Source organism: Mastomys coucha, unplaced genomic scaffold (genome assembly GCF_008632895.1).
Source record: "Mastomys coucha isolate ucsf_1 unplaced genomic scaffold, UCSF_Mcou_1 pScaffold22, whole genome shotgun sequence".
In the NCBI taxonomy this organism is placed as follows: Eukaryota; Metazoa; Chordata; class Mammalia; order Rodentia; family Muridae; genus Mastomys; species Mastomys coucha.
In genome coordinates, this window is record NW_022196905.1 from 164,151,476 (window position 1) to 164,176,205 (window position 24,730).

General features: G+C 47.0%; 1 protein-coding gene across 1 annotated transcript; it reads right to left on the reverse strand.

The window, feature by feature from the left end:
- Positions 1-397: 397 nt before the first annotated feature.
- Ap3m2 (adaptor related protein complex 3 subunit mu 2) lies at positions 398-20,722 on the reverse strand. The gene is made up of 10 exons (XM_031339267.1): positions 20,333-20,722; positions 19,299-19,613; positions 17,334-17,676; positions 13,496-13,667; positions 11,044-11,181; positions 6,421-6,506; positions 6,064-6,197; positions 4,401-4,608; positions 3,683-3,827; positions 398-2,526 (listed from the first exon to the last, which is right to left on the reverse strand). Exons 3-10 carry the CDS (start codon positions 17,604-17,606, stop codon positions 2,426-2,428), a joined length of 1,257 nt encoding a protein of 418 aa, XP_031195127.1. The 5' UTR covers positions 17,607-17,676; positions 19,299-19,613; positions 20,333-20,722; the 3' UTR covers positions 398-2,425.
- Positions 20,723-24,730: the final 4,008 nt, after the last annotated feature.

The following is a 24,730-nucleotide window of genomic DNA, read 5'->3' on the forward strand; positions in this document are numbered from 1 at the left end:
TGCCTGCCATCTTGCCTTTGCTCCGGCATCACGGACTCTAACCCTGTGGGACTAGATGTCCAATTAGACACCTTCTTTGATGAGTTGCCTTGGTCGAGGTGTTTTGTCACAGCAACAGAAAAGTTAAACACCCCTGATGCCTCTCTCCTCAGAAATCTCTACAAGAGACACTTGGGACCTGGCAGCTCTGCTTCCTGCCCGTGTGGCACACAGGAAAGGACTGCGATGGGCACCAGGGGCTTTAACAGCTTTCCCTTTTACAATCTGGGACAATCAGATTCCTGTGGACCTTAGCTGCCATCAACCTTACAAACAGCACCAAATGACCACACGGTTTTAGATGTCCCAAATGAGTGCCTTCTACGGAGTGAAGGGTAGTCCCAGTAACCAGACAGAGTTCCCAGGACTGATAAAGCTTTATTAAGACTTAAACAGAAATGCTACTGCCGCACATGGACCACACACGGAGCAAGCAGCTATTGAGACGCCCAGCACAACCTCTGCTGACAATCACTGGGTGGGGACGGCAAGGCTTGGCAGTATCGACCATGTCTAGGTCTGACAGATCCCATACTCCAACACAGTCTCTTCCTAGAAGAGCAAGCTATGCTGTGCTTGAGGGAATAGATGAGCTGCACTTACCAACCTAAACACATTCAGGGACCGGTAATAAATAGTCCCCTGTGACCCAAGAAACCTTGGAATCCCCCAGAGCCTGTGAAAGTGTCCCCTCTGCGGCAGGGTGTGGAGTTACACTAGTGCAGATCCTGGTGAGAGACATCAGTTGTACACAGCACAGTTCACCCCACAAGGAAACCACAAAGAAACTCCACTCGGCAGCAAAAACAAGTTCTGGCCATAGCGAGATAACACTAGCCAAAAAAAAAAAAAAAAGGACTCTAGGGAGAGCCATGCAGACTGAAGGAAGCCGGTCTCCCTTTCCCTCCAGGTACAACATAGAGAGCAAGCTGCTCCCTAAGGTGAAAGTTAAAAACCACACTCCAGCCTTTTTTGTATTCAGTAAAATGGACACATTGGAACGGATTAAAAATACTCCATAGGAAAGTTGTGCTCCTTCAGCTGCCATGGTTTAAACTGGGGGGGAGGGAGGAAGGTGTGCAGGGGGCGTCTACTTGTGGTCAACACAGCCTGCCCTCCTATGGTATAAACTTTATTCAGAGGTTTAAGATACCTTCTTTTAGTTGTAAGAGCGGACCGGGAGCTATCTGTCTGTCTGGGAGTTGTAGATGACTGTCTGTCTGGGAGCTGTAGATGATAGGTACAGACAATGGGAAGCAGCTTTGTGCACTCATGAATGTCCTCAGTGGGCTCACACCCACTCGGGGATTCTGATGGGACCTTTAGACAGGAAAAAGCAAGGCCTAGGGCCAGTCTGGCCTCACAAACATTAATGGAGGTCACCAAGCATGGGCATGGTCCGCTGTGCGTGGTTGAGTCCCCACCTCAACTCCACCACCATCATTCACAAAACCTGCCTGCACAGAGCACTGCTGTTTTGGGGGCGATCCCACTGAGGAGTCAGATAACCAGCAAGAGGCTGTAAACTGCTCTGGCAGGGAACCATCCCACCTAGACGATGGGCCAGTGCAAACATCAAGTGAGACTCTTAAGAGCCAGGCCATGGCACCTTACTCTCCAGAGGATCCCACTGTGGTTTCACGTCAAGTGCGGACTTTAACTTTGAAAGTCCTGGACATGTAAATCCTTTCTACACATGAGAGGAATCAGAAAGAAACCAGTGCACTTGGCTTGTCTTAGCTCCCCCAGGGAGATTCCCATCGCTTTTCTCGCCAACCATTCACTGCGACATCTCTCTTCAGAACTCTCTTTACATCAGCTTCTCAGCCCTGTCCCTTGTAGAGCAGATCTGTTAGGCATTGTGGGTGGTGCCAGGAATGAACTGGGACTCGAACACAGAACCCAGGTTAGCACTTGATCACCAAGTTACAACCCAGACCCACAAATCAAATCTCAACTGCTCTTTCTTGGACTAGCACCCATTTTTCTTTCTTTTTTTCCCCCTTTCAAATCTTTCTATCTTTAAAAAAAAAAAAAAATCAACAGAAACATCTTCCATTGGGTTTAGGTGACTGAAACCAAACATCAAAGGCCAGTCTTTCTCCAAAACAACTATGTTAAAAGCTGTGAAATGCAGTGTCATGGGCCACTGCTCTCCAGCCCACACCTTGAGGACTCAGTGAGAGCTGCGCTGGGTTTGACCTCATTTTCCCAGATGAACCTTCTCTCTCCCTCCATCACTTACGTGGCTGAAGACGGAGGACGAAAGGGAGCAGATGGAGCCTGGAGGGAACGGACTTAAGAAACAGGCTGACATTTTTTTTACTTTTAGACAAGTAAGAAATGAAAAAGTGTCCATGACTGCTCCTTCGGCAAGACTTTCCCTTCAGGTTCGGACCTGGAACTTGCCGGCTTTGGTCATGTATTTTATGCCCTTAAAGGGCTTGTACTTCTCTCCATACATATCCAGACGGTTCACTTTCAGTCCTGGAGGAAGGAAAGAAGAGAGGAGTGAGATGTGAGTATCTCCCAGGAGCAGCAAGCAGAGGCGGACAGCGCTGCAACCTCCCTACACACACTAACAGCAAAGGTTACGTCCGCAGACGGCTCTCCTGGGGGACAGAGCAGAGAGGCAGGCACGGATTGCAGTGAGGGTGAGACAAAATAAAAAACAAAAGCGTTTTGCTTAAGTTGTTCGACTGCCTGAATGATAACAGCATTCATGAATAATGAAAGGAAATGAATGGATCGATGAGGGCTTCCTAAATACTCTTGCCCAACTGAACAAAAATGAGTTCGCCGATAGCTTTAGGGCCCATTAAGAGGTTTAGGAGAAAGACTGTATCATTTAACTTAATCATCTAAGTTAAAGAGCCTTTCAGGAAAGAGAAACAAGAATGTTCTCTAGAGAGAAAGCCTTCTCTTTCTAAGGCTTTCAGAAGGCCATTCGAAAAGTTAAACAAGAATAAGAAGTGTTTTAGGAGATTCCAGGCCGTGACAAATATCCAGCAAACGGTACCTATTATCACCTTCCTAAGTATAGACAAACTGGTGAAGATGAGATCTCTAAAGATGGCGCCAGTGACCAGCAAGGCCGCTGAAGCTGGGGGCAGAGGGGCCTTACTTCTTCTCATTCTTGGTGAAGAATGGAGAAATATGCTAATACAGAAAAACTAAGGCAGCTCAACGGACATCTCTCCAATGATCCAGCAACGGCCTGGAGGCCTCTGTCTGCCCATTTCTCATTAGCTAGCACCCCAGACGTTTTGACTCAGAGTCTTTATAGTCTGTACACTTCCCCCGGGATTGTCCTGGGAAGGGTCTTACTAATGATTGATTCCGTATCAGGTAATAAAGTCAAACCCATTACGCTCGTCCTCGGACGGCTCCAGGAAGACACCGAGGTCTAATAAAGCCAGACCCACTACGTTCATCCTTGGATAGCCCCAGGAAAACACTGAGGTCTAATAAAGCCAGACCCACTATGCTCATCCTTGGATAGCCCCAGGAAAACACTGAGGTCTAATAAAGCCAGACCCACTACGCTCATCCTCCGATAGCCCCAGGAAGACGCCGAGGTCTGCCCCTGGCAGAAGGAAGCCATTGTTACCCCTTTGCAAACTACCCAAGGTGTGCCACGCACCAGAAATGGCCAGCTGCTGGATCTTAAACTGCAGGTTAATCGTAGGGTTCTCATCTGGTTTCGAAGCTCCGACCTGGAGACCCATTGTCCCCTTCAAACTTGGCAGCTTTTGTGGGTTTATTTTTCCTACATCCCAAGACAGCATCTTGGAAGGAAACATAAAGAAAGTCAGTTTTCCCCACACAACCACAGTGGTGTCTCCATCTGAACTCAGAGCTACAATCTCAAGGCGTCTGTCCACTTTCCATACTATTAGCCACTTCTGATGGGGATGGGGTCCACAGAGAAATATTCTGTCAGAAATATTCACCTTCCCAGGGCAGTGGTGGTGCATGCCTTTAATCCCAGCAGTTGGGAGGCAGAGGCAGGCAGATTTCTGAGTTCGAGGCAAGCCTGGTCTACAGAGTGAGTTCCAAGACAGCCAAGGGCTACAAAGAGAAACCCTGTCTTGAAAAACAAAATAAACAAATAAATAAATATAAAAAAATAAAAGCAGGGCCAGAGCAAGCAGAGACAGAGTGAGTGGGGCCAGCAGAGGTCCCGAGTTCAATTCTTAGCAGCCACACACATGATAGCTCACAGCCATCTGTATAGTTACAGTGTACTCATACACATAAAATAATAAATAAAAAATAAATCTTAAAAAAAAAAGACATATTCACCCTCCACCACATGTAGTCTGTGTTGTGTTAAGCAATTCAAATGCCCACTCCCCTACCTTTGTCACAGGGTCAAACGTGTGTGTCCCCTGGGATGGAGTGAGGCTCATATTCAGGACTCCTTTGGGCATCTGGCTGGTGACAATCACACCCTCTATGGTCTTCCCCATGGTCTGCTTGGGTCCCACTGTGATTTCAAAGCGTCCAAGTGAACTGTTGTCCCGGAAGCTGATGCTATGCTTGACGTAGACTGGGATGGCAACGAGGCTGCAAAAGAGACAAAACACCCTCTTCAAAAAGGAAATACCGCTGGGCAGTGGTGGCGCACGCCTTTAATCCCAGCACTTGGGAAGCAGAGGCAGGCGGAGTTCTGAGTTCGAGCCCAGCCTGGTCTACAGAGTGAGTTCCAGGACAGCCAGGGCTACACAGAGAAACTCTGTCTCAAAAATCCAAAAAAAAAAAAAAAGGAAACACCAGGGGTTGGAGAGATGACTTAGCAATTAGGACCACCTGCTGTTCTAGCAAAGGACTCAAGACTCCAGTTCCAGAACCCTCTTCTAACCTCTGCAGGCACCAGGCATGCATGTGGTTCACATACACACACATAAGTGAAACACTCATACACATAAAATGAAATAAATCTAAGACAAATTGGGAAAAAGAAAACACCCTGTGGGGGCTGGAGAGCTAGAGAATCAGTTAGCGCATCAGTTAAGAGTTCCTGCTCTTGGACAGGATGGAGGTTCGATTCCTAGCACCCCCATGGAAACATACAAGAATTCCAGTTCTAGGGGATCTGACACCCTCTTCTTCTTCTTGTGCAACAACCAGTCATGTATGCAGCGCACATACATGCATGCAGCCAAACACTTACACACAGAGAGCAAGTAAAGACACCTTTAAAAATAAAACACCCCCTTTACTATTCTCTTGATACCTTTTCTTACTTATTTAAAATTATTTTAATTTTTAAATGTATTGCTGTGTATGAGAATGTGTATGTGTATGAGAGAGAGGGGGGAGAGGGAGAGAGGGAGGGAGGAAGAGAGAGAAAGAGAGAGAAAGAGAGAGAGAGAGAGGGAGGGAGGAAGAGAGGGAGAGAGAGAGAGAGAGAGAGAGAGAGAGAGAGAGAGAGAGGTTTATACATGAATACTGATGTCCCTCTGCCTCACTGAGGTTGAATAACCTGCCTGGTCATATCTATAAGGAGAGGTTTGACTTGGGGTGACTGGATTCAGGCATACAGACTCGAGTCACCAGGGAAGAGGCATTGGCCCTGAGTCTCTAGGATCCCAACTCCACTCAGTCTCCATACCTTCTACTGCAAAACTGAGATCCCAAATAAGGAAGCACATGAGACCAAAACGCACTGCACTGGAGTCTGAATTCAAAGCATGATTAAGTGCTTTATGGAGGCCAAGGATACACTGGTATTCTATCTTCTTTTGAAGGTAGCAACAATGTAACAGCAGGTGCTGTGCTGATAGCGCAGACCTGTAGGCCCAGCAGGAGAGGGCTGTGAGTTCAAAGCCAGCAGACACCACCACGACAGCAGTAATGGCAGCCTCAGTAACCACTCAGTGAAGCAAGGTCCACTCAGTCCTCACAGGAAGACACTCGCTCTCCCCAGAAAAGAGACAGCCAGGGAGGGGGAAAGCAGCTCACTGATCCCTACAGACAGAGCTCCCCCGGACACGGACTCTGCTCCTGGCGACTGCTTACTTCTGTGCACTGACGTGGTAGGCGAGCAGCCGGAAGTTGCCGTCTGGGGGGATGAAGGAGAGGATGCGCTCTGACTCCCAGCGCTTGAAACGGACACAGGGGTGGAAGCTAACATCGTCCAGCAACCTGGGGTTCTGCAGAGCCAGGCAGGGGGAACAAAAAGTGGGGGTAAGCTCCAGGGTTTCCTTTGAGAAGCAATGCAGATGACATTTTCACTAAGCACATACGCGCGCGCGTCCAAAGCCTGGCATAGGCTTCATGGCCGCCTGATTACTGCTTGCGCCAGCTCATTCTCATTCTTTCCAGAAACACCTCCTTTCCCATGCCAAGAAGGTGAGCGATGGCTCTGGGCATTACCATGAAGGACAGAGTGAGATCCGGCATTCCCGTCAGCTTAACACAGGCATCAATCACCCCTTGGATCTCAGCGGTGACTGTGGAACCTAAGAGGAAGAAGAAGAGGACCTTAGGGACCACACGAGTCTCATCCAGCTGCCTGTCCTCTGTCTGTCCTTCCCTCCTGCCCGCCTCTCTCCTGTCTAATCACCCACGTCATTTATCCATCCATCTGTCCATCTGTCCAAGCTCAAGCCTATGAACTCCAATGGAAGCATGGAGACAGAGACTGGCGAGAGATGTTCTAGAAGGGTCTTCCATGGTGTGTGAGTCACAGAGCACCAGCAACTTAGCTAGTCGTTCAGAGGATTTGTTCAAAAGCTCCCGTGTAGGAGCTCAGCTGCCAAGGCTGAGGTTGCATGTGGTCCTCACCCTACAGGTCTCTGTCCACACATCTTCAGATTTCTCCCTCTACAAGCAATCCTCCCTCTCCTCCCCCTCTCCCTTTTCTTCCTCCTCTTCTTCCCCTCCGTCTCCCCCTCCCTCCCTCTCTCCCCTTCCCTTCCTCTCCCTCATCTTCTTCTTCTCTCCCTCCCCCTCTTACTCCCCCTCCCTCCCTCTCTTTCTCCCCTTCCCTCTGCCTCCTCTTCCTCTTCTTCTCTCCCTCCCTCTCCCTCCTTCCCTCTCTCCCTCCCTCTCCCTCTCAGCCCTCCTTCCCATCCTCAGCTGCTCTTCTGTCACACAATCGGGTCTTTCTGCATGGCCACCATGTACTCAAGCCAAGCCCCTCTTATTCTCCCTGCTGTCCTTAGCCTGCCCCAAGGCTTCAGACTCCACCACACCCATATCTTCATTGTGCTTCTCTTTTTAATTGGAAAAAGACTGTTTTCACAGGATATATTCTAATCACATTTTTCCCCAACCACTCCCAGATTCTATCTACCTCCCTACTCACCCAACTGTATGCCCCTCTCTCTTTATTTAAAAAAACAATCCAAACGCAAACAGAAAAACCCCACAAAAACCACAAAATTGGAAACCAAAAGATGTAAGCAGAAGTCTAAAAGAACTAACTATGACACTCCCCCCCCTCCAAAAAAAAAAACATGGCTAAAGAGACAAAAAGTCAACAGAAACAGCACTGAATTCATTCTGCATCAGCCATGTACCGCTGGGCACAGAGCCTGCCCTTGGTGTGGGTAACACAGCAGTGAGGGTGACACACCAGTGAGGGTGACACACCAGTGAGGGTGACACACCAGTGAGGGTAATATACCAGTGAGGGTGATACACCAGTGAGGGTGACACAGCAGTGAGGGTGACACAGCAGTGAGGGTGACACAGCAGTGAGGGTGACACAGCAGTGAGGGTGACACAGCAGTGAGGGTGACACAGCAGTGAGGGTGACACAGCAGTGAGGGTGACACAGCAGTGAGGGTGACACAGCAGTGAGGGTGACACAGCAGTGAGGGTGACACAGCAGTGAGGGTGACACAGCAGTGAGGGTGACACACCAGTGAGGGTGACACACCAGTGAGGGTGACACAGCAGTGAGGGTGATACACCAGTGAGGGTGATACACCAGTGAGGGTGATACACCAGTGAGGGTGACACACCAGTGAGGGTGACACACCAGTGAGGGTGACACACCAGTGAGGGTGATACACCAGTGAGGGTGACACAGCAGTGAGGGTGACACAGCAGTGAGGGTGACAAGGCAGTGAGGGTGACACAGCAGTGAGGGTGACACAGCAGTGAGGGTGACACAGCAGTGAGGGTGACACACCAGTGAGGGTGACACACCAGTGAGGGTGACACACCAGTGAGGGTGACACACCAGTGAGGCTGCATTGGAGAAAGCTTTCTTTTCCTGTGCAAGCGGCTGTCAATTGCAGACAGCTTTGGCTGGGTGTGGGAGCCTGTGTCCCCATGTCAGTCCCAGGCCCCTGTCTGGCTTGCATCTGTGCAGGCCCTGGGATATACTGCATTTCAAGCTCAGCCTTACTCCTGACCAGGGGCTGGCTCTCCAGGTGTCAGCAGTGTGTTGCAAGCTCATTGCTAACAGCAGGTTCGCTCTACCTTCCTGACGGCCCCATTTCTGCAGTTTACGGTGGCACTATCCACCCAGGTGCCTCGCCCAGGTCTACATGGCCCACTCGCACCCTTCTCTCCCCATGCCTAGCTAAATACTATTTTTTGTAGGTCAGTCTAGTCTCAAACTTGCTCCTTCTGCCTCAATTTCCTAGTGCTGGGATAGCAGATATGCCCCTCTGTCTGGGAACCAACTCCTCACTCTCCGGGGATATTTATTTACTGTAGACATCTATACTTTGAGTTGGAACTTAAGTCACAGCCTCCTAATGGTGTACCTGCCTCCAGTCAGCCCCTCCGTAGAAGAGTCTCCCACACTATAAGAAGACTGGCTGTGGTCTTTTGAATATGCTTGGTCCCTTCGGGAGGTGTGGCCTTGCTGGAGCAAGTGTGTCAGTCACTGTGGGGGTGGGCTCTGAGATCTTCCTCGTAGACACATGAGAAACAGTCCTCTATTTGACTTTGGAATTAAGATGGTGAACTCTCAGCAACTCTAGTGCCAGGCCTGCCTGGAGGCTGCCATGCTCCTGCCTTGATGATAATGGACTGAACCTCTGACCCTGGAAGCCACCCCCAATTCAATGTCATCCTTATAAGAGTTGCCTTTGTCATGGTGTCTCTTCACAGCAATGGAAACCCTCACTAAGACACTGGCTATTGGATTCTTTGTTGGTTTGTTTGTTTTTTAAGACAGAGTCTCACTATAGAGCTATGATTAGCCTGGAACTTACAATATAGACCAGGCTGGCCTCCCATTGACAGAGATCCACCTGCTTCTGCCTCCTCAGAGTGCTGGAATTAAAGGTGTGTGCCACCAAGCCTGACACAAATTGCCACTCTAATGAAAAAAAATTTTTGCAGGGCAGGTGGTGGCACATGCCTTTAATCCCAGCACTTGGGAGGCAGAGGCAGGCAGATTTCTGAGTTCGAGGCCAGCCTGGTCTACAGAGTGAGTTCCAGGACAGTCAAGGCTACACAGAGAAACCCTGTCTCAAAAACCCCCTCCCCCCAAATAATAATAAATCTGGGGCTGGAGAGATGGCTCAGCGGTTAGGAACACTGACTGTTCTTCCAGAGATCATGAGTTCAAATCCCAGCAACCACATGGTGGCTCGCAGCCATCTGTAATGAGATCTGACGCCCTCTTCTGGTTTGTCTGAAGACAGCTACGGTGTACTTAAATATAATAATAAATAAATCTTTTTAAAAAATTTAAGATATTTTTCCTGTATTTTTATTCTATGGTTATGAGGTATTGCCTGTTTATATGTTTGTGCACCACCTGTGTGTAGTGCTGATAAAGGCCAGGAGAGGGCGTCAGATCTCCCGGTACTGGAATTATAGCCAGATGAAAGCCAGCCTGTGGGTGCTGGGAATTGAACCCAGCAGAGGAACAACCAGGGCTCCTAACTACTGAGCCATCTCTCTAGGGTCAATTACAAAATTTTAATGGTAAATATAAATATCAAAATGTAAAATCCTTACAGCTCAGTGAATTTTAAGCACATACACATATACTTAAATATGATCCACATCAAATGTGGAGGAAACTCTCTAATATGACATGCTTCTCCCTCTCTTTCCTAATGGCGCCCCCTTAATTCTGACTTCTATGACCTCAAATTGCACCTGCTTTCAAGTTTCACTAAATGCGATTCACTGTTTATAATAACACACATCTGACTCTGTTTTCCCCAACAGTCTAAGAGGCACTCATGTTGATGGGTGGACCAATTATTCTTTTTTTTTCACTACTGTATAGTACTCCACTGCATAGCTATATCAAAGCTTATTGATCATTTTCGTTACTAATGGACAGTCGGGATGTTTCTCATTTGTGTTAATATGAAAAACTGTAGTGCCAGCCCAGCTTTAAAGTTTCACCATTTCCTCTTCTTCTCACGCCCCTTGCTCCAGGCTCATTTCTGTGAATGCTGTTGAGTGGCAGCTCTCAGGCACTGCAGGTGGTAGGGTGTCAGTTTACTCTGTTGACAGCACAAGGCTCTAAGCCCAGGTACCCGCACCTCTGTCACCTGGACCCGCTGTGCTAGGAGCAAGGTTCCAACAGCAGTCAGTGGGTGGGTACGTGCCCGAATGTGAGGCACTCCCACGGCCTCAGAACTTCTGTTTACTTAGCTGAAGCAAACAGGACAGAAACTTGTCAACCAGACTCTAGTTCTGCCTCCAGATCTGAGAAGCTAATACCACCAAACAGGACACCTAATCAACCAGACCGCACATTGTACTCCCCCCCCACCCCCCGCTCCCCATTTCTTTCATAGTTTCCTGGAACAGGGTCCTGCTGCGCAGCCCCAGATGGCCCGGAAATCTCTATCCTCCTGCTTCAATCCGATGACCAGTACACACTGCCAAACTCGGCCTTGTTGCTCTGCGTCCCCCTTCCTCACCTACAATCCTCAACCCTGCTACTCCTGTTTCTCATTCAAGAGAAGTCCCACAAAGGGTGCTGTGTGAGAGACCCGGTTGTATCATCACGCACTCAGGGAAAGGCGAAAGCAGCCACCCTCTGCCCTCGGCCCGCACAGCACCTACCAGATTTGTCGATGATGGCGTCTATCTCTTCCACCACATCGAAATAGGCCTCGTTGTTGGTATATTTCACCCCTGTCCGTCGCCAAGGCACCACTGACAGCTGCCCAGTTGGAAGCTGGTCCCCCACATTGGTGCTTCCTGAGACAATTAATACTGGTCAACTAGAATCGAATTGGTACTTTGATGCCAATTCCCATCGAACAACCTAAGGATATTCCCCTACAAGTTTCCATGTCCTTGCTTCTCAGTGCAACACCATATGGAAGATAAGCCTTCCGCTTCTCCTATGTAGGACAGCATGGTCTATTTTTAAAAGCCATTGTCGCCATCTGGTCTGCTGCCTGGAGCAAAGGTTGGAGGGAGAGCCACCCGAGGAGTGGATATCATATTCTGGTTCTGAGAGTAACAAGGACTGGGAGATCTCAAATTCCACAAGTTAGATAATGTTCTGTGTTTCTGTAGGGCTGGGTACCTACACACGGACGCAGGGCCGCCATCAGTGAAACACCATTCTAGTTTAAGGCTGGTTCTCATCACCAGTATCTGTGCCGTTCCTGAACTGAACAAAAGAGACTGCAGCCGGATCCCTAGGCTAGATCCCGCGGTCAGATCCTGCCCTCTCCCTGCAGCCATGCATCGATCAGTTCCTTGCCCTTCTGCTCCCACAGACATCAAAGCTTATTTTAGATCGAACTGATGACTGTAACTAATTTAAATCCTATTTCCTCTTCCCACTGCCTGTATCTCTTTACTCTAAAGAAAGAACCCCTAAACACATGTATAGTCAGCATATGTATAGAACGTTACAGCTTTTCAAAACGGGGATCTCGTGGGAGATTTTTCTATAGCTGAGTGAGACAGAGACCTTATAACTTGATAACAAAGCTCTCACAAAGGTTTTAAGGTTTAAACTAAACTCAGAATGTTGCCAACACACAACAGGGCCAGTACTGTCTTTTTAAAAATCATCAAAACAGCATTGCATGTTTCTGGCACATGTTCCTGGTACACTGCATGTTTCTGGCACATGTTCCTGGTACACTGCATGTATCTGGCACAACACATTTTCTCTCAGTATCCTTTAAAAGAAAAACTGAAAATTTGTCTTGTCTCTTTCAAGGTGATAACTCTGAGTTTCTGTCTCACACGTCACATGAACTTGGTGCCTCTCAATGGATGACAGAGCAAATCCAATCCTTGTGTAATCCCTTCACAAAGCTGTCCTGTTCCTCTTCATAGTTGTGTTTTCCAGAAATTAGTTTGTCGAGTTCTCTGAAACCCCCACTTTCATTATAACTAAATCAAAACAGTTCACACATCATGGCAACAGCCATGCCAAAGCTAAGTTTCTGGGGACTCAGAAAAATGGAGCTTTCAAGGCAGAACCTGCAAGCTAGCAGGAGCTTCCTACAGGTTCCAAACCTTCCTGGTAATAAGACTGTGTGAAATGAAACACCGACTCTCCAGCAGTCCACACCCTCAGAACCTAACAGGGTTGGTGGCAGTGGATCAGTTCTGCAATGGGAAGCAAAGGCTGCCACGAGCTTTCGGTCCTGATGTGTTGGTGTCTCTAAAATCCCTCAGCCTGGCCCCTCCTTTTCCACAACTGAGTAGACAAGACTCAAACACAAGAATCCTATGTTTTGAAAGGATAAAAAAAAAAAAATCAGGAACATTAAACGTAGGGGCTGGACACTAATAATTAACAATGTCAGTTAGATGCTCATAAAACATTGATAAGATTTTATCAATTTTTAAAAAAGGTGCATGCTATTATTTAGAGGTATTTTATCTGGGTACTGGGGAGAGGGCTCATCAGTTAGGAGCACTGGCTGCTCTTCCACAGGACAGGGGTGCAACTCCCAGCACCCACGTGGCAGCTCACACTGTCTGCAACTCCAGGTCTAGGGAAATAGATGTCCTCACCTGGCCTCCTCAGGGAACCAGGCACACATGGTACTCAAACATATGTGCAGGCAAACGCCAATATTACATAATATAAAATTTAAATAAAAATGTATTCTACCTATGCATCATTCACCTATCTAAAAGAAATAAATATATACACATACTATATGTGGGTATAAATATTAAAAAAAGGAGTTAAATTTGTAGATTTTCATGTTCTTGTGTTTCTGAAGTTTCTATACTAATCATATTTTCCCCTTTAGTTGGAAGAAAATCCTGTTAAGTAAGTTTTTTTTTTTCCTTCAGAGACAAGACTACATGCTACAACAAGTGCTGTGCCACCAGGAGCTATATAAAATTCAAGTGCAATTATAATTATAATTAGTAATTAAATTGTAATTATAATTTCCACATACAATTATAATTTCAGGTTGGATCCCTAGCACATGAAAGATAAGATGAGACTCCCAAGAACTCAGAGATGCCAGGGTCTGAGGAGCCTGGGCTTCCGCAGTACCCGCCCCAACCCCCACCCTGCTCCCACCTGTGATGGTGTTGACCACTGTCCGGAGAATGGTGGGGGGCTTTATCAGTTCTTTGAGGATGTTTGACTCTGTAGCCAAGGGGAACCCATTGTCCAGCATCTCTTCCAACACTTCGTAGACCACCACCACATTGTCTTTGATCACTGGCTCGGAACAGACCCCAAAATAGTCCTGATGAAGACATAAGAAGCGTGTTTATCACCCAGGCTGAGGGAAGAGATGAAACAATAGGCATGACAGGAGAGACTTGCCTGTGCGTGGCGTTTAACCAGTGGGTCCAGGACATTCACTCAGAGGCTAGGGCCTCCGTTCCCCTGAGCGGCCTGGCTTAGGTTAACAACCAGGACTCGCATCATCTGGTACCTCTGCTTCAGGAACCTGAGGAAGTCAAGCTCTTTAGGTTGATTTCCTTGACTTGATAAAAATGTAACAAAGCTTAATCTAGATTAGATATGCTCATATACAAAAATGTATGAGCTGCGCAAAGTTGGAATAACTGACGTGACGTAGAATTGTACAGAAAACCTTCAAGCCTCCTGCTGTCTACTTTCTTGAAATTCATTCAGGAAAGGATTAAGTGGAGAGAGGCCTCTTTAGCACATCCTTGAACTTGGGATTCCCCAAAGTCTATCATTTACTTACAGGGCTAGCCACACACTGAGCATATCCAGGGCGTGGGAAAGCCTGGAAGACCCAGGTCACACTCTTCTCATTCTCTTTCCTTTCCAGTGAGTGCTCTGGATCAAACCCAGGGCCTCTCAGGTTCTAATTTTTTTTCCTTCTTGCTCCAGCCCCAACTTGCTCCAGTCCAAAGATTTATTTATTTATTATACGTAAGCACACTGTAGCTGTCTTCAGACACACCAGAAGAGGGCATCAGATCTCATTACTTATGGTTGTGAGCCACCTTGTAGTTGCTGGGATTTGAACTCAGGACCTTCAAAAAAGGAGTCAGTGCTCTTAACTGCTGAGCCATCTCTCTAGCCCAGGTTATAATCTTAAGTGTCACTTGTTAACTATTTTGGGTCCTGATTGAAAGGCATAATGAGGTAGCACTATGTGTGTGTGCAAACTAAACATGGTAAGGATGATGACAAGAGTGACCAGGCATGTGGTCAGTTGGTGCATGTTTCTCAAAGTCTCAGGCCTGGCTCTTACAGGGCCTCCAAGTTGGCGACACAAATCACTGAGTGGGGGAAGCACACACACAGAAACCCTGCTCTACTCATAGACAGTGCTGACTTGCTAAGCTGAAGCCAGCCTCCTAGATCTTCTATCTAAAGAGGTCAGCAAGCTTGGACTTCCTTCTCTCTTCTCCAGGCCACACCCCTGAGGGTCCTTCACAGCCTGGGCAATGGGATGGGCCTCAGATAATGTCATTACCTGGCCCTTAAACTGATTCTATGGGATGTGGCCTAAACTACATCAGAGGGTGATAAGCATCAGTGAGAGTCCAAGGTAAACTCAAGACAAATTTTAGGAATATATTCCTTAGAAAGAAGGGGGAGAGAGAAGGAGAGGGAGGAAGGGGAGGAAGGAGAGAGGGGGAGAGGGAGAATATAACTGAAAGAAAACACCATGCTTCTTTCCCAACAGTGATTTCATTTGAAAAAATGGGTGCTCATCTCAGGAGGTTCTACAAACCAAACACAACATAGAAGGAGCCCTTCAATGCAAGGCGCTACAGCAAATGCAATTGGCAATTCTGCCACCGGGACTCCGTCACCTTCAAGAACTAGGAACAGATATTGCAAGAGGAGAAACACTAGGCTAGGTGCTAAGCTCCACACTGGCCCACATTCCCCAGCGGCTTCAAAACCGGACTCGATTCTACTTCCCCAGATTCCTCTGTGGTTTTAATTTTTTGCTGTTGTTGTTAATTTTTCTTTGTGTATAGGTATTTATCTGCCTGCCTGCCCGTCTGTCTGCACATGTTCGTGCAGTGTCCACCGACGCCAGAAGAGGGCAGCAGATCACCTGGAACCAAAGCTACAGATAGTTGTGAGCCACTACGTCGGAGCTGGAAATTGAGCCTGAGTTCTGAAGAGCAGCCAGTGGTTTTTCTTTTCTTTTCTTTTTCTTTTTTTTTAACTGAGGAGCCATTTCTCCTCTGTGGTTTTAAATAGACAACTTTTTTCGCTTCCTGGCTTGCAGTAAGTTATACAATAATTGGTGTGGCAATAGACTGCTAAGCTGTGTATGGGTAAAGTACTTAGAAATCACAGCAGGGCCCACACTGAGTAGCTTAACAACCTCATTACTGGATTCTTCCGTTTGCCCCACACTCTGGGCTTGAAACAGTAGGCTGTTCACGGTGTAGAGTTGCTGGCATGCAGCATGAGGATTGGAATTCCAGAACAGTACTCTGAGACTAAAACATGCTTTGATTCTCTTACCATGAAAACGGTCCTACCCGTGTGATGCTGGGGTGAGCACCGTGGGGCAGAACAAACTTGCTCCCACTGGGTCATCACAAGCTCCTCCCCTTCCTAACCCCATAGTTCTCATACACGCGTGGCTAACTCCAGACCTCACATGACAGACAAGTTAAACCAAAGAGCCCTTCTCCTAACCTATCATCCGGGCAATGCGAACCAGCCACAGCTAGTAAAGCTGGGTATCATCAGGACAAGGACTGTGCAGACCCAGAATCTGTGCTTACGCCGAGCTCCCGTATCGGGATAGCTCACCTCCCACTCCTTGGTTCCCACAAAGCAGTGCTCTCAACCTTCCTTTAATGTAATTCCTCATGCTGTGGTGACCCACCCCAACACAAAATTATTTTCACTGCTACTACATAACTATAATTTTCTATTGTTATGAATCATAACAATAGAATCCTTGTGAAAGGGTTGTTTAACCCTTAGTGGTGTCTTGACCCACAGGTGTCTTGACCCACAGGTTGAGAACCATAGCTTTAGAGCTACAAATCAAAATGTAAACTACAACATACCTCACGTTCTCCCAAGAACAGAAAACCGTGACAGGAATTCCTATCAGCACACATGCTACGTCAGAGTGAAAGCTGAACTCACCAGTGACCCCTGCCGGAGCAACCACGTAAGTACCTCTTAGCTTCTCCTCTTCGTTCTTTTAGAAAACTTTACACTTGTTTTGGACAGAACTCAAAGCAATGTAGCTAACAATGGCTAGCATAAACTTCACAGTATTAAAAAAACTCACCAGGTGGTGGTGGCCCACACCTTTAATCCCAGCACTTCGGAGGTAGAGGCAAGCAGATCTCTGTGAGTTTGAGGCCAGCCTGGTCTACAGAGTGAGTTTCAGGATAGCCAGGGCTAAACAGAGAAACCCTGTCTCAAAAAAACAAAAAAAAAAAAAATGTGTTGTATATGCGCGTGCGCGCATGTGCATGCGTGTGTGCATGTGTCTATGTATTTATATATCTATCTATAATGAATATATAAACTCTTAATTTGTGAGCAAAGCTAAGACCATGCACTCATGTGGAACAGATGGCTCTCTCATGCAAGAGACTTAAGAGCATCCAATTGGTTCTTTTGAATGCAGTCAACTAAGAAAATATGAAGAATCTTAGACAGGATATGAGCAATGCTTAGTTTTGATTCTTAAAAGATGCTCTAAACCCAAGATAAACACAATGGAGACAGTACTATAAAAATATTTTTGCAAGATGGCATGGTGGCTTATACCTATAATCCCAGCGCTTAGAAGGCTGAGGCAGGAGGACTGCTGCAAAAATGAGTTCAGCCTGAGCTACACAGCTCAGGCTAGCCTGGGCTACAGAATGAAAGCCCAACAAAGGTGTGGTTCTTTTATGGCTTATCTACATTTATATAACTTCTCACATTTACAAACCTGGAATGTGTCCACTACTCGGTGAAGAAATTCAATGACAAACAGAGGCGGGACCTCTGTCTGGATCACAGCCACAAAGAAGATCTTGTGTCGGTAAACACTCAGGAGGTAGTGGTGGGGGGTGGGGATGACCGGAGGTACATTTTCTGCCTCGGTAGCTCTCTCTTGGGCCTCAAAAAAGTAATCACAAACAGAGCGGCTGACCACGCTCTTCCAATGCTTCTCCAGGAAAATATCTCCAGAAGAGTTGATCAGGAAGAGACTGTGGATCATGGTGGAGAGGCTGGTGGGAGAGGTACACTTGCTCAGTCTGTGAGCCTCTGCATTCAGCTCGTTTCCAACCCTAAAAACAAGAGAGGCTGCATTCATTTTCACTGACTTAAAACACCCCTATTTTCCAAAGTTCAAGACCTACCTTCTGGGCTGGAGATGTTCAGCAGTTAAGAACAGTGACTGCTCTTCTGAAGGTCCTGAGTTCAAATCCCAGCACACAACCATCCATAATGAGATCTGATTCCCCTTTCTGGTGCATCTGGAGATAGCTACAGTGTACTTAGATATAATAATAAATAAATCTTTTTAAAAAAAAAAGACCCATACTTCTTTGTGGATTGGGCCCATGTCCTCCTCTCATAGCTGCATTTAACTTTTTGATATTGCAACATGACAGTGTCCATCCACAAAAAAGCATTCTCAGGAACCATACAAGTTACAAAACAAGATAGGAAAATAAATTTCCCCATGATTTAAGTAAGTTTACAGTTTTGTGTTGGGCAACATCCATAGCTGTCCTGGGCCACATGTGGCCTACAGGCCACCGACCGGACATACCTGCTGCTACTATGTGAGCTGTAAGGATCCTTCCCTTGAACTCCTGATAATAACCAGCAGCCATCTTGTTTGTCCATTGTATACTTTCAGTTCTCTTTACTATTGCCTGAGTTATATCCACTTAAAAGACTAGTTTCAGGCTTGTGAGCTAGCTCAGCAGGTAAGGCTTGCTAACGATCCTAACAACGGGATTCAATTCGTTGGGACCCATAAGGTGAGAGAAGTGACTACCTGTCACACACAAATATACTCAATTTCCTTTTAAATAGTACTTTGCCAGGCACTTGGGAGGCTAAGACAGTAGGATCACAAGTTTGACATTAGCCTGGGTTACATAACAAGACCCTGTCTCAAAGAAAGCTAATCAAAATAAACAAAGATGGTGGGCATGACCTAAATGGGTAGTGAGCATTTGAAAAGTGACTGATGGTATTGACATGAACTCTAAGATAAACAAGAGACTGGACAGCTTCGGTTGGGAAAAGGACACAATTTTAAATATCTTACCGCTTATCTAATATCGGTAATATGTTTGGACCAAATGAAATCTATTAAAATTTAACTTATCTTTAGTCTACCATGGTTCCTATTCGAAACAGCATACATGATGCACTTTCTCCTGGGCAGAGTCGGCCCCTGGAATCTTTGCCACTGTGGTCTTTACTCATTCACTAAGGACTCATTCTCTGAATTATTTCTGCACAAAGCATTTCGTTGGATGCTTAAAAACAAAAAAAATCTCTGGAGATACTCTAATTTGTCTATAGTGACATCTCCAGGATGAGGCAGCTGTGCTGCACCCAGAGGTGGCCTAGAAGAGAACCGACCTGAGCTAGCACAACTGGTCACATTGCTAAGACCTGTTTTCCTAATGCCCCAGGAGAGAGTCCAGATCGCAGGTTGCCAAGACAGGCATGGAGAGGTTGCAGCTCGGCAGCTTGCAAGCCTAGGGTATTGGAGGCCCTGTGGGCCTAGGGGCTCCAGCCTGAAAACTGTCTAGAAAGAGGGACCCTAGTCCCAGAACTGTGCACCTGCGTTGCCATGGCAACAGTATTTGTAGCCCGTGACTCCTCCCGTACCTCTCCCAGGAGACGCCCAACGCAGCCCTTCCCATCCGCGCGCGCCCAGCCCTACCAGCTTCGTCCAGGTCTCAGACTCCGTTCAGGCTCCGTTCAGGCTCTGCTCAGTCTCCGCAGCGCAATCGCGCTGCGCATTGCTCCTGGCACGAAGGCTCCGCCCCCCCCTCACCGCTCGCACGTTGATTGGCCAGCCGTCTCCCGGCTGCCGCTCCTCCGCTCTGATTGATTGCCGTTCGCTTGCTAGGCTCTAGCATCCGATTGGTCTTTATTGAATGTCCGGTAACCTTCAATTGGTGTAGCTCTGAGACTCCAAGCCCTGATTGGAGGATGAAGACAGTCCCTCATCCAGTCACAAAGGGCCTCCGGGGAGCTAGAAAGTGACCGGAAAGGTAAAATGATTCCCGGGATGCCACTAATTTAGTGCATCATAGATAACCAATCATAACTACTAATCTCCATTACAGAGCCACACTTAAAAAGCGACTGCTTGCCGGGCCAGTGGCGCAGGTCTTTAATCCCAGCACTCAGGAGACAAGGAGGCGTATCTCAGTGAATTCGAAGCCAGCCTGGTCTACACAGGGAGTTAGTTCTAAGCCCGCGGGAAAGAACGGGGAAGAAGGAGGGGAGAGGAGAAAAAGAAAGACGTAGTGGGGAAGGGGGAACAAGGGAGACAGACAGACAGAGAGACAGACAGGCAAGACTGACTTCTTCTTTCAGAATCTCAATTCCTAGATCCGACAATGAAGGTGTTAGGCAGGTCTTTGAAACACCTTAAATTTAAAGTGATCACAGGTTAAATTTAAACACCTTAAATTTAAAGTGATGACAGGTATCTTCAGTTAGATTAAAATGAGGCATTTGGTAAGATGAAGTGTGAAGGGGGTTGCAAAAACTGCTGGGCACATGGTAAGATAAAATGACAAACTGCGGTGATGACGGCCACGCCAACCTAGATGAGTCTCCAGAAGGTCTCTAGCAGTACCTAAAAACAAGAGGCCCCATTTCAAATCAGATGGAAGGTGAGGAGTGATATTCAAGGTTGTCTTCTGACCCCTACAAGTGTTTCCAGGCACAAATGCAAACACATACCTCAAACATGCAAAAACTTTCTTTTCCCCTTTTGTTTTGTTATTTGAAGCAGTTTCGCTGAATAATTCTGGCTAGCCTGAAAGTCTCTGTAGATCCGGACAGCCTTGAATTGTTTCTCTCTGCCTCCGCCTCCGCCTCGGGAGTGCTGGGATTAAAGGCTTGTATTGACCACCTGGTCGCTACTCACCCGGGCCGGGAGCGCGCTGGGGAGGGGTGTGAGAAGAAATTTAAAAAATCATCTCAAAGCTAAAAAAAGTGCGATTTGTGACATTGCCTCATACCTCCCGTTTGAAATTACAGAAGAAATAGTCATCAAATGAGAAAATTTCCGGAGGAAGAAAAGAGATTGGTCAAAAAAAAAAAAGTTTTCAAATAACATACTTATTTTCTAAGTAGTTATTTAGATAAAGATTGCTCTCAGAAGGAAAAAGCAAACCAAACCTCTGCTTTGCAAACATTTGTCTACTGTGTGCCAGACCCGGCTGCTTCCTGTTCATCAAATGTGGTTTTTTGTAGCTAGAAGTGAAGACCAGAAAAACTTCCTGTCAGTCACCTGCTGGGTTTCCTTTTCTATGCGTGGCTTACTTAGCATTGCCTGGGTGTTACAGGTGGCCTTTCTATCATTTGAGAATGGTTTTTCAGGTTTTGTTCAAAAACTGACTCAGTGAGATGTGACACGCTGCACCAGAATCCCCCTCAGCATCTGCCCTTATTAAGTCCAATGTTAGGAATACTGTGACCACTCCCTCCCACAGACGCGGAAATGTGACTTCATATAACTCATCCTATGCTCCTCTGCACACGGACACCAGCCTATTTTTCTCTGCACACTGTTCTGCCTTCTCTCTCTTGATCTATTCTCTCAGGCTGTAGTCTCCCCACCCCCAGGCCCCCAGACAGATCTTGTAAGCCCCATCTGTCCTCATTCTAGGATTCCTCAGACAGCTTATAGGCGCGTGGACCTATTAGAACCTCCCAACTTCACATGGCAGCCAAAGATTGCTTTCTGGAGCTTTAGATTTTTTATTTTTTAAAAAAAGTTCCTTCACAGAATAGACAGAGTAAAGATTGAGAAATTCATCAAAATATAAATTTTTTGAAAGTGCATAATCATTGAAAATAATGAAGAATCTGAAACACGAAACAAATCATCTTGATTGTTTACATAACCATTCTGACTTTTAAGCCAAGAAAGCTCTAGCTGTTCAAATGTGAACGCCACTAGAACAGCGACAATGGGAAGTTCCACGGAGCTTCTGCGCAGCGGCGGACTGGGCAGTGCGCGCTTGACCACGGAAGGTGGCGCTGCTGAGCCTGCGGGGACAGGCTCTCCGGACCCAACCATCCTGGCTAAAAAGAAACTTGCGGCTTCTACAGAGAATTCCCGGGTGTGACTTCTTTCTAGTCCACCGCAAAGGCGGGAAATAAAGCCGGCCCCCGGGGACAAAGCGGCGCCTCCACCCACGCAGCTGCGGGGAGCCGAGGGGGTGGGGAGGAGGCGGAGGATGGTTGCCATGGCGACGAGCCAGCATCTGAAGCCGCTGAAAGGACTCTTTGTTTTGAAGCCAGCTGACGGGTGGTGCGGTTTCTAAGGTGCAGGGGGAGGCGGGTCTCGCCGGAGTCACTCGGGTTGCGCTGCGGGGACCACGGCTCCCACCCAGGCCTGCCCTCCGATGGCGCCGGACACCTGCTTCCTGTCCTCTCTGCTAGCATCGACTCCGCTAAGGACTGGGCGAGCAGGCTCAGGGAAGCCAAACGGAATCAGTTTGCTGGAAGAAAAACAGAAAGGGACTACTTTACAGAGACTAGAAGTGGCCAGCGCTAGTCTCTCCCTTGTGAGAGCCGGTCCCTGGGGCGAGCTGAAGGTGCAGAGATTTCCCGAGTACTCAATAATCAGTATGTAAGGTACGGGGTAGCAAGTGTGAGCGCTCGCCTCGCGTTTGTATTTGCATTTCAGGAAGTGGTTGCTCAGGCAGCTGTGAGACTAGCGGTTGGGAGATGAAAACTCTCAGAACAGCCTGAAGCTTTCAGTTTTGCCATGTGTATCATGTGTCATCTGTAAAGCAAAAGCAAAAGCTTAAACAAGGAACTTTTAAAAGTGCGTGTGTGTGAATACTCCCTCGTCTACCTAATGGGATTTGGAACACTTGAGAGCATCTGAACCTTTATTTAATACTTGAATGTTTTAAAATGTGCAGGCATAAACTAATACCATCAGCCTGAAGACAGATAAAAGTAAGCATAAGACAAACGGAACAGCAAAACCTGCAGCAACTTCTCATCTTGTAGAATTCGGAAGGAGATCTCCATCATTTGAGAAGCACATTGCATAATTCAGTCATAACAGCGTTCTTTCGCCAAAGTTCTAAAGACAATTTATAAGCAGGGAAGGTTTTTCTCAAAAGATTGGGTCTATGGCCTCGTGGTTTGGGGCTTGTGGCCGCATCTGTCAGGGAATAGGGTGGAGCAGCAGCTACTTTGATTATTTTCATCACAGGGGAAGCAAAGATAGGATGGCTGTCTGAGTTCCAAACCCTGGTTCAAAAACACATTCTCCGTGGGCTCCATTCCTCCAGCTATCTATCCTTCAAAAGGTGTGTGTGTGTGTGTGTGTGTGTGTGTGTGTGTGTGTGTCAAATCCTTTGGGATGTAAATGCTCAGATCTAAACTATAACCCCTCTATCTATTGTAAGATCAAAGTAGCCACGGGGACCTTAAAGTGGGCGGATACGGACATTCTATCAAGAGCAGAATTTCTCATAAAATGGTGTGCTGTCAATGAAGCAATTAAAGAATTTAATTTTAAAGAATTTAAGAAAGATAAAGAACTTGAGGTTGGGTGGGTAAGGAGATGGGGAAGATCCGGGAGGAGTTGGGGGAGGGGAAACATACGCTCTGTATGTATAGGTGCACTCACATTCCCGACGACGCTCGAGAGTCAGTCCTCAGATCTGAGAGGAAGACTCAGGTCTCCAGGGCTGCAAACAAGCACCTCTACCCACTGAGCCACCTTCGCAGCCCAAATAAGGAACTGTGGAACTCCAATGTCACGGATGATCTATCACATAGGCAAAAGGAATTTCCTCAGGGTGACAACGGTGACCAATAGGAGGCAGAAGAGGCAAGCACGGGAAGGATAAAGGGATTGGGCACCGTGTACAGTACATACATGAATTTAAAATCAGTGAATAGTGATTTTGTGTTTTGTGTAAGTAGTGGGTATCACTTACCATGTGCCTCACCGAGCACCACATTAAGAATTTGATGGGGATTATTTCATCTATAGAAACTTTCCTATTTACAAGGGGAGAAACAGTAATGCCCTAATTGCCCCAATTTCACACAGCTAAGGCAGCTTCAGTGTGGGTTTGAACTCACATCTAAAAACCCAGGTCTCAGGCATCACATATCCCACGCCGGAGCTGGAACTGGCTCGAAGCAGTGACTGCCACTGCTTTCCTTAGCTTTCAAACAACTGGGGCTGGAGTGATGGCTCAGTACTTTTTGTCCTGCAGAGGACCACAGTATGATTCCCAGCACCCACATGGTAGCTCACAACAGCCTGTGACTCCAGTTCCAGAGACTCTGTCACCCTCTTCTGACTTCTGTTTGCTCCTGTATGCACACAGTGCAGTCAAGCACACACATACACATAAAAATAAATATTTTAAATAAAGGAATTGTGTTAGCCTCAACAACATTTTGATGTCTCTGGAAAGCAGAGAAGGTTGTGCAAATGTGGAGAGTGTGTGTGTGTTATCCAGGCTGACAGTGGCCTGTGAGCACGGGGTAGAAAAAATAGATGTTGAGGGACTTGTACAAGTGACCACCTCTTCTCCCCGCCCGTCTAGATCCTCTGTTCGGGACAGAGCAGTGGTGCTTGCTCTCCTGCACAGCCACGAAGAGTCTAGTCTATGCTTGTGGGTATCGCCTGCTTCTAAGAGCGAGGGGTTGTAGATATGCTTAGGCAGCACACCAGATGACTTTGAAACTTTGTTTCTCTGAGCTGGGAAGGGCTCTCTGGGAGGAAGCTCCTCCGCCCAGCTAACCGCTGGCTTGTGCGGACTTGTTTAGAGCATCCGTGGAATTGGCCATAGCACAGAGGATTCTGTGTGATCATTGTGGCACATTAACTCTCTTCCATGTCACTCATAAGCTTAGGGAAACGTCGATTCTGACTGATACAGGGGAAGTTCTGATCATAGAATTCAGGTAGTCAGCATATGGGCATCTGCATTTCTTTCACATTTTTGACAGGTTTGAATTTTCTTCTAATGTTGGGGAAATTGGGTTATGATCTGAAACTTCTATTTTCTTCAGTTTTATAGAAAAAAAAACACATTAAGAGACTGGTTAGAACTTTTTGTTTAAAAAAACCGACATACTTACCCCACCCAC

What these genes read in the sequence shown, in the direction of transcription:
- Ap3m2 (XM_031339267.1), bottom strand. Translation starts at nt 17,606, where the DNA reads ATGATCCACAGTCTCTTCCTGATCAACTCTTCTGGAGATATTTTCCTG. An exon ending in GAGTAGTGGACACATTCCAG is followed by an intron (nt 13,668 to 17,333) that starts GTTTGTAAATGT and finishes TGTCTTCATCAG; the next exon opens with GACTATTTTGGGGTCTGTTC. An exon ending in CCAGCAGCTGGCCATTTCTG is followed by an intron (nt 2,527 to 3,682) that starts GTGCGTGGCACA and finishes TCCTTCCTCCAG; the next exon opens with GACTGAAAGTGAACCGTCTG.